This window comes from Benincasa hispida, chromosome 9, assembly GCF_009727055.1.
Source record: "Benincasa hispida cultivar B227 chromosome 9, ASM972705v1, whole genome shotgun sequence".
Classification (NCBI taxonomy): Eukaryota; Viridiplantae; Streptophyta; class Magnoliopsida; order Cucurbitales; family Cucurbitaceae; genus Benincasa; species Benincasa hispida.
In genome coordinates this window covers 10077726-10087645 of record NC_052357.1, presented here as the reverse complement: position 1 = coordinate 10087645, position 9920 = coordinate 10077726, and the positions used below count along the sequence as shown (strand labels likewise).

The following is a 9920-nucleotide window of genomic DNA, read 5'->3' as shown; positions in this document are numbered from 1 at the left end:
CAGTCATGAATACAATCCGTATTGGCCAAAGAAGAAATAGAAATAAAGAAAGGAAGCCTGTCCATTCGGGGTAAGTGTTATTTGAATTGCTGGCCTTGGCGTGTCATTCTTTTTTCTTTTTGTTTAAGTGCCCACATTCTTTATACCTACAAATGCACCATCAGAAAATTTATTATGCACAAAGTAAAAAGTTCTTTGTGTACTGATGATACTTGCTTGCACTTATAATGACTTCAACAAAAAAAACCGTTCTTCAAGAGCTTTGTGAGCCTCAAAGGCTCCCTTGGCTTGTTGGGATTCTCTCTAATATGCACTGCTTTGGCTGCTGAGTTGGGTGCTACCCCATCATCTTCATCATCATCCCCACCTCCATAGTCGTCTGTAATATATTCATCAACCCTTTTGTTAATTGTTGCGAGGAGGGAAGGGGAAGTGTTTTGTATTTCTGCCTTTATTTTTTTTATATTTTTTTTATCTCTTTAAGAAATATTGGGATTGAAATGGGATTAAGTTCTTAGATTTACGAACAAACTACTACTTGGCTTGGTGTTCCTCAACCATTGATTGTAATTTACCAACTATTTGTGTTAATACAGACAACTATTTGTGTTAGTACAGATTCCAACCTCTCTCTTTTTCTCTGTCTGCAAGTTTTTTCGTTTCTGTTTTTGTTTTCATTCTTGCAGCTTGAAACAATCCCAAAAAATTTGATGCCTGAAAATGTATTGAATTTGTTGTATATTTCTTTGAATCAAGTATATGCATAGTATATTTTCAAAGATGTATATCTGTCTATCGTCCTTGAATATGATTGAACAGCATTGGGGGCACATGGCAACTTGCTTCAAATATCTGTTTTTGTGGTCATTTACTTTTGAATTCTTATAAGCTAATTCACAGGGAAATTTAGAGATTTTATTATCCAATTTGGTGTGACGAATTTAAATTATTTTGAACATAGATTCCATATGGGGTAATTTGATGAGTTAATTTTGACAGCTTTGAGTGGGTTGTAGACCAAGTTTAGTTGCCAATTAGAATTGAGCCTCGTGACTAAATTTTATAATAATTAACAACCTGTTACCAATTTCCTTTTTCCTTCTTTAATGGTCCGACTAATTGGGTTTCCTCAACGTTATTATGGAAAAGGCTTTAAGTAGCCATTTATTAATTCATTAAAAAAATTAAAGGCTATTTTGAATAAATTTTTTCTTTTACAAAAACATTTATTCATTTCATTCAAATCAAACTTATTAAGATAATATGAAGGTTTTGAATTCCCACCAGAGACATTTATATTCTAGAAACGTTTATTTATTTGTTTTGCAAAAAACAAAAGCAAACGAAGTTCGAGAATTTAAAAACTATCTGTAATCTGTATGTCTTGAATTCGATATTCCAAGAAATACCTTGGATCTTTTTCACCAAGATAAGAGTAATATTTAACTCTTTTAGCAAACAGATTCCAACCATTTCAAATAATCAAAATATTTTATTGCAAAAGAACAAAAGAAAAATGATAATAAAGAGTAGTGGGGCAATGATGATTTGTTGGAAAACTTGAGTTTGATTACAGTCCAACAAAGTGTAACCTAATATCCGAAGCAAACGCAGAGAAATGCCGAAAGCGATTTAGGCTTCATATATTAATGAAATTTTGACCGACACACTTCTATCCTTTGAAAATAGTTTTTCCCAGAAATAAAATACTTTTATTTTTAAAACAAAAAACCCAAGTGGAAGTGCTCCAAATTCCTCACCCCTCTTCGTTCTTTCAGTAACTTAGTCTATGTAGCAATGAGTTTCCAGTTGAATTTTTGGTCAGCATCACATTTCATTACCCACTATCCAGACAACGGAATAATATATACATATTTATACACTCAGTTTAACAAAAGTAAATATATACGTTTTAGTCTTTTTTTTTTTTTTTTTTTTTTTTTTTTTTTTTTTTAAGTTACAAGTTTAATCTCTCTAACTTTTTAAAAGGCATTTTAATAAATTCTTTTTTGTGTCTAATGAATTTCCAAATTTTTAATTATGTGTCTACAGTCCTTTACAATTTTAAAATGTTTAAATATGAACTCACCTATTAATATAACTTTGAATTTTATTTTTAAGATAGACTCTAAAATTTCGATTTTGTAGCTAGCAAACACAAACCTCAATTTATTTATTTATTATTGTTTTTTTTTTTTTGACTAAATTGGTAGTTTGACCTTTACATAAGATGACTGAAATTTAAACAAATGTCTAATTTAAGAAAGCGTCAAATTTATCTTCCAGAATTCCTAGCGAGTCTTTATATAAATTTAGACAAATGATTAATTTAAAGTTTTAATGGATATTTATATATTAAAGGAAAATTTATACTTTTATATAACCACTCTAACTATATCATGGTTAGTTTAGTAGTCAATAAGTGTCATGGGTATAATAAAAAGACTTAGAGGGAATGAGTTCAATCTATAGTTGATGACCACCCACCTATGATTTAATATTGAGTTTCTTTCATGTCTAAACGTTATAGGGATAAACAGGTTGTACTCTCAATCAAATAGTTAGAGATTCGAACCTCCCACTATATATCTTGTATATTGATTGAGCTTTTAAAAAAAAATATTTTTTATAATAGGTATACAAGTTGAGCTAGGCTAGTTTGAAAGGAAGGAAGGAGGAAAAAAAAAAAAAAACCACATTCAACATAGCAAAATGACACCCAAAACCATCATATTATAGATAGCCCATAATTAATATGAAAAGATTTCTGGTTTTTCTAAAGTGTCACGCCAGTGCCTATAATTTTCTCAAGTGCCAAACACTTTTATATATTGGTATTGCCAAACCCATCAACCCATCAACATTCTTCTTCTTCTTCTTCTCTCCTCCTCCTCCTTCTTCATCATCATCTTCTTCACCAAAATATACCCCTTTTCCATTATTTGATAACTATCACCTTCAAATATCCAAGTTGTTTTTTCTGTGAATTAACCAATTAAAATGAAGGTCTCAGTCAAATTCCCATTTTCCAACTTCCACTAATTTCACTATATAATTGTTGGCATCAAGAAGCACTTTTCTCAACAGCACCACAGTATGTAATCTTCTTCAAATTCAGCTCTACAAGGACAAAAGGCTTCTTCTTCTTCTTCTTCATCTTTTTTATTTTTATTCTCCCCATTTTGAGGGATTTTCTCAAAATGGGTGTTTTTGTTTCTCTCTGTTTAAAGCTGAGATTGTTTATGTGTTTGGCAAGAAAGCCTAATTGGAATTTGGCTGATTTGTGAAACAACATGTAGACAAAGGAATTATGGTCAGGCACACAGGGCAAAGCCAGGCACTTAAAACGCTGCGTTTCAGTTTAATTTTACAATAAAAAATCAAAAATAAAAAATAATAATAAAGGTGAAGTCTGTTATATAAATTTATTAGTTACTTAACTGGAAATTACGAGAATAAATGAGGATTAGGATTCGTATAGTTTGTTTCCCTCTTATGTTGTTTTTTAATATCCAAAACTGGCAGAAGCTTTTATGAGTAATTACAAGTCTATAAACAGCTTATAAACAAAAGCTTACACCATATATTATATATATTGTATTGCAAATTCTAAAGCCTAGCTAGCTAGATTCTGTTTGTTTTTTTATTTTCTTTTTTGGTGGTCTTAATTTAATGTTGGGTGTGATTCAGTGGAAACAGCTGCCATCATGAGTGTAATTTTTTTTTTAATTTATATGAACAATTCAGTAACTTTATGTATCTATCTTGGTATCTTCTGTACTTTCATTTGTTGATCAAATTATCAAGGCAAAATACTTCTCTTCCATTGTGTTTGAGAAATGATTCTATTCCACTTCTCCAGTTCTATCAGTTGAATGTTTCTATTCTTAATTCAACAACGTTGAAGGAAGACTCAGACCATTAATTTTTAACTTCATAAACAATCTACACCCTATCATAATTTTTTTTTCAAAATTTAAATCTATAAATACTAATTTTCGACTAAATTTTAGAAAATCAAGTCAAGTTTATATATATATCGGTCTGCAAATATTATGGGGTTTGAAAAATGATTCTATACTCCCCTCCTGTTAAGTTTCTTTTTAGTTGATCTTTTGAGTAGAAGTATAATGTTAAAAGACTATAAAACTCATAAATTGTGTTTTTTTTTTTTTAATTAAAAAAAAAAAAAAGGTTACATGACAGCTGAAATTAGGATTGGTGCAAATAAAAAGGAAAGTATTGTCTGATATATATCATTAAAATGAAGCTTCATTTATCGAACTTGGCATATTAAATCTACTTCCTTCCTAAAGAATCATATCCAAGAATTGAAAAGAAAAAAAAAAAAAAAAAAAAAATCTTCGTTGAACAGTACGGAACAGCTAGAAGAGAGAGTGGTGGTGGGAGCAAATGCACGTCCTTCAAAGCCACTTACGAGTTCAAAAAAAGAGAGCATTTTTCATGTTGTGCATACCATTCGAATCAAAACCATTAAAACGAATTTCTCCGTCGGATAGCGATTTTATTTTTAATATTTGTTTTTTTCCCCCTTTTTTGCTTTGTTCAGTATGATTTTCGCCTTTCTCATGTAAAAGGTTTGTATCCTTCTTAACCAATTGTTAAGTTCAAAATCTAATTTAATTCAACAAAAAATTCAACTTAATTTAATTCAAACATATATCTTTGTAGATAAGATACCAATTATCACTTTACAAGTTGATGATTCGATATCTCGGTCTCACAGTTATTGAAAAAATATTCTGTATGAAGAGATCGAGAGATACTAGTGTTTGAGCGTTTGGAGTAGACTTACACTCTTCAAAAGGTCATGAGAATGGAAGAGAGGAGAGCATTTTTGGAAAATGCATTAAAGAGTTTTTATGGGCATAGAGTGGGAATCAAACAATAAAAAGAAAGCCAAAAAAAAAAAATTCAATTTCTTTTACCATTGAATTTGACAAAAAGTTTGAAATGTGTTAAAAGATCCTTTGTCCTAACCATTCTACAACATGTGATCTTGGCAAGAAAATAAGAGATATGATGACTTGATGTTGCCTTTAAATACCTTGTTCTAATTTATAATCATAGTTCATCTGTTCAATTGTCTATTTTGTTAATAATGACAATTAAACACGATATTTGCATTTTGTCGTGGGATTTAACCCAATAATCCCTTACAACACAACATGTTTTACACTATCAAAATATCATGAATCTTTGAAAAGAAAAGTGTTCCATATGCAGTTGACACGCAATTCAAAGCATTTAAATGAAACTCACCTGTTACAGAATCTTATATTATACTAACACTCTAAAGCTTATGCAAGTACTCCATTATTCGAATTAGTATGGAATAGAGAGCTTAGTTAAGACTGAATGCATTTGTAAAGAAATGTCGATAGCATTGTATAGGCTTATAGATAATTAATGTGTGAACTTATGTCTGAAAGAAGCTCTTTAGTCTACTGTTTAAAGTACTTGTCACGAGACCTAGCATCGGAGTGGTGCTCAGCTAACTGCTGAGTATACTCTCAAGTTTAAGTTAGGACTACTTTTGAATTTTCGAATTAAGTTAACGATTATATTGCTTTTATAAAGGAATGTTGATTGCGTTTTTTTTTAGGGGAGGTGTGTGAACGATTTCTTCCCATACTTGATGGCTTGTACATTGTGGTCTGCATCCACTATGTTGTTTTGTAACCAGGAGGACGGGACAGCCAAGACCATGCTTGATGGAGGTTGGCTTTGGCAAAGCTTGGTGTTCACCTTGGCATGCTTCGAGTTAGGGCCCGAACATGTGTCCACCACCTGTGGTTGGGCAACATAGCGGACCTGAATCTATCCCCTTAACACAAGACACTATTTTTGAAGAATTAATTGAACTCATTATAGTATCTTCCTTTGAGAAAATGCCATTTGTAAAATTCCTAAGTCGTAAAAATGAATCGGTTTATGGGAACTGAAATTCTAGAGTAGTGATTAGATGGGATTTATGTGACATATGGATATTAGTGTCTGAAACATGCATGGATTTGCAGTTAGCTTTAGTAAAAATGGCAATAATGGTGGGTCAGAGTGTCTTCAAAAAGTGCATTTATCAATATTATGTACATGCAACTCAAAGAAGCCATCAACAACAATGTAAAAGGAAAAAGATGCTTCTTTTAAGTTTATATTAATTACATTAAAGATGAACAACTAATTGATGCATTAATTTGTTTTATATGGAAAAAAAAAATGCACAGACACTCTTTTTCTCTCTCACGTCTCATTTTGAGAAAATTTAAAGTTGTAAAGGTTGTAGGGAATATTTTAAAGAGGAGTATTTCAATATTAAGTCAAAGAGAACATCATATGTGTGAATGTCGTGATGGTAGTGGTAAAGTGGCGAAAGTCATGGGTGTAGTGGTGGGGGTGGTTGAATTAGATGTGTTATGTAGCATTGATTTGTTTGACTTTGGTCACATTATTTTGACTAAATTTATCTATCCATACATTCTGAAGTCTAAAAAGAGATACAACTAACCAAACCACCATTGCCAAATGGTTAGACATACATTTTTAGTTTTGGTATTTAGATATAGTTGCTTGATCATTTATAGGATGCAAGTAAATTTGGAGACTAATTGATTTGTGATCGCAAAAATGAACATCGTTCAACTGACATAGTGTTTGTACTGTCAACCTTGAAATTGGAGGTGAGGGAATTGAAATTGGAGGTTTGGTTTCCTCACCTCACATTGTTGTTAAAAACAAAAACGAAGTGTAGTAGAAAATGAAATTGTATTTCATGTTTTCACTGTTTTTAACAAACACAAACCACAACCCATCCATGAATGTAGATAAATCCCCTCACATTGACAACACTACACAATTAACTGAAGAAAGCCAAAGGCAATTACATTATTAACACTACACAGTTCCATTGATTACATTCTTTACTTTACATGAGAGAGAAGGGATTTGGAGAGAACGAGAGATCATAAGCACCTTCAATAAATAGACAGCTGAAGAACAACATTAATTTGATTTCACTTGATGTCAATAAATCAATCATCTGCTTCAGAATTGCCATAGTGTTGGTCCTACCTACATGACTTTCCCTAAGTTTCAAGACTGATGTATTTACCTGCAAAGTGAAGCTAGTATACGGCGAGGAGGGAGGAATGGCCTACGAGAGTGAAGGACAGCCCAATTGTCTATCAGCAGAATATCACCCTTCTGCCAAGGAATGGCAACAGACTCCTCTTCCAGAATTCTCAAGCAGCCATAGATGATGTCGGCTGGCAACGGAGTACCATCCCCAAACGTTACTGCCTTTACAGGATCATTTCTCGCGTCTTCCCAGCCAGTGTAAGCTGCAACCATGCTGTTAAACCAAATCTTACGCTGCCGTACTTCATCATACTTGATGGCTGGTATTGGGCCCATAACTGTTTTCACTCCATCTTTTAACCACTCCAACTTCATACCCAACTTAGCTGCCCTGTTGAAAGTTTAGATTAGTTAAACCAACTTGTCAACTGAAGTTCTTGTTCAAACTGCAAACAAAGCATTTTGAAGTAATATATGATACAGTACACAAGACGTAGTGAGAAGGGTTAGGTGCAAAAATGTTTGATATTAGACAACTACATGCAGATTCTAGTAAGACCAAGTGCTCATAGGCTCTATTATCGTGCAGTAAAACACATTTGATTGTCGTGGAAACCAATCCACATCTTTTCAAGTAACTCAACTTCCTTGCTTAGAAAATATTCAACTTTAATGCATTCTAACTTGATTTCAAATCAAATAAAACATCAGTATATGGCTTTCCTCAGTCCTCACTTTGAAGTAATTCTCCTAGTCCATGTTCAAGCGCATTCACCTAGCAAATCTACATGTTAGCTATTGGACAGTGAAACAGCCAATATAATATTATAGATAAGCTACTTTTCAGCGTCAATTGGTTGGGTTAAATTATAAAAACTGCTCTGAATTTCTGTCCTTTCTCTAAATAATATTCTTATTCTCTCGAAAGTTTAAATATTACTTGATTTCTCATAAATATTTCAAAACAAACTTGAATATATAAATCTATCAGAATTTCGAAGAAATTGAAACATAAAACGACACGACAAGTGATTTATAATGAAAATTTGGATCACCACATCATTCTAGTTCGTCGTTGTAATGATGCATGTCTCGATTTTCATCTGAAATTCTATTGATTTCTACTCTTAGAGTTATTTTGAAAAGTAAAAGATAATATTACAACTTTTAAAAGAGTAGGGATGTTTTTTAAACCAAGGTAAAGTTTAGAGGTATTTTTTTAATAGTTTAGTCTCTTTTTTTGTTTCTTTGGTGGGGGGTTGGGTTTGATTATGAACCTTTCTTCAGCGATGCCCTTATCGTCCGTCAAGAATGTAGATTTCCAACCACGGCCAATTGGAGATGATGGATCATCACCTTCTCCCAACACGCGGGTATAAATGAGGCCCTGTTCCTCCAACCTCTCAACAAACTCTGGATATTTCTCTCTCACTCTCTCATAAACAACATGACTGAGGACAATGGGTGTTTCTCCTCCACTACTAGCCTCTACTTCACAATAGAAAAACAGCTTGGCGGGGAATTCCGGCACCTGAAACATACAAAAACACCCAACCCCCGTTCAATTTCAGACTTCGCCAGCAAAACACAGCATCAACCCACAACTTTCTTACTTAAAATTCGAGTATCTATGAAATTACAAAGGCTCTTATTAGCCAACGAAGTGGTAAAGTAGATCCTATTTCGACCGAACCCAAGCCATTTCAGACATCGTACTCCTTATTTAAATTGTTAATTATGAGCTACAAGCTAAACTGGGCTGATTAGCAATCAATTACCAAACATAGACATGAACTATAAAGATCTTGTAGAATTTCCTAAAATCAAAAGGCTCAAACAGGTGAGACAGAATACAATGTGTACCTGGGCCAATTCGTGATGAAAAGGGATCTTCTGATCTGGCGGTGACTCGTTGGCCGTGAAAACCCGACCAACGACCTTAGTTCGAGGAGCTGCACCTCCGACGTACGGAAACTCCTCGTAACCAAATGCCTCGACGACGTCGTTGAAGTCGGATGCCGCTTCTACCGGAAAACCTCTGAAGAGTACTGCTCCGGACTTGAGAATCAGGGAATCGATCACTGGTTTCTGAGCCTTTATAGCTCGAGTGAAGGACGAAATGCTGAAAGAAGCCGAAGACGGCGATAAAACTAATGGGAAAAAACTTCCATGGTAGTGTTTCTGATGCGGAATTTGAATTTCCACGAAATTCTCTATGGCCATGGTAGTTTCTGATAAATTCCCGGGAACTGTTGGCCGCCGCGTGGATTTTGGGTTAGGGTTCACGGTGGCGCTTGATCCTGACGCGCCAGCTGATGACGTTGTGCAGTGGGGGGAAATGTGTCGGCAGGCTGCCGGGTTCCACCTGGACGAGCTTTCGTCTAGGTTCGAGAAATTCAACGACAACGCTAGATTTTGCGGGCTTGAGCTTGGCAATTGATGAATTCGATTGGGCCTTGGTTAAACACATTGCTTGGGCTTCTGATATCTGACTGAAGTGGAAAATTATTAAAACGGTTTACTATTTGAAAGTTTAGCCACCATGTTGCAAGAGACACTCTTGACTCAAATGGCCTTTGTTAAACACTCTTTTGACTCTCACCTATATCCATGTATGTTCATTTATCCCCCAGGATCGGATCTTGCATAGACCTGCTCGAACGGAATGAGAAATCTCCAATTAGACGGAGAATGGGAGAAGGAGTGCGAATAATTTTTTTCTCATTGGTTAAATGGGAACGAATTTCCCATCCCTGTCCCCAACCCACCCCTTTAAATGTATTAGATAATTATTTTTATTTAATAATAATAATAATAATAAT

At 33.9% G+C, this 9920-nt stretch overlaps 1 protein-coding gene across 1 annotated transcript; it reads right to left on the bottom strand.

Moving 5' to 3' along the window:
- Positions 1 to 6840: 6840 nt before the first annotated feature.
- Positions 6841 to 9549, bottom strand: LOC120087145 (clavaminate synthase-like protein At3g21360). The gene is made up of 3 exons (XM_039044047.1): positions 8962 to 9549; positions 8376 to 8629; positions 6841 to 7489 (listed from the first exon to the last, which is right to left on the bottom strand). Exons 1-3 carry the CDS (start codon positions 9319 to 9321, stop codon positions 7129 to 7131), a joined length of 975 nt encoding a protein of 324 aa, XP_038899975.1. The 5' UTR covers positions 9322 to 9549; the 3' UTR covers positions 6841 to 7128.
- Between the last annotated feature and the right edge of the window lie 371 nt (positions 9550 to 9920).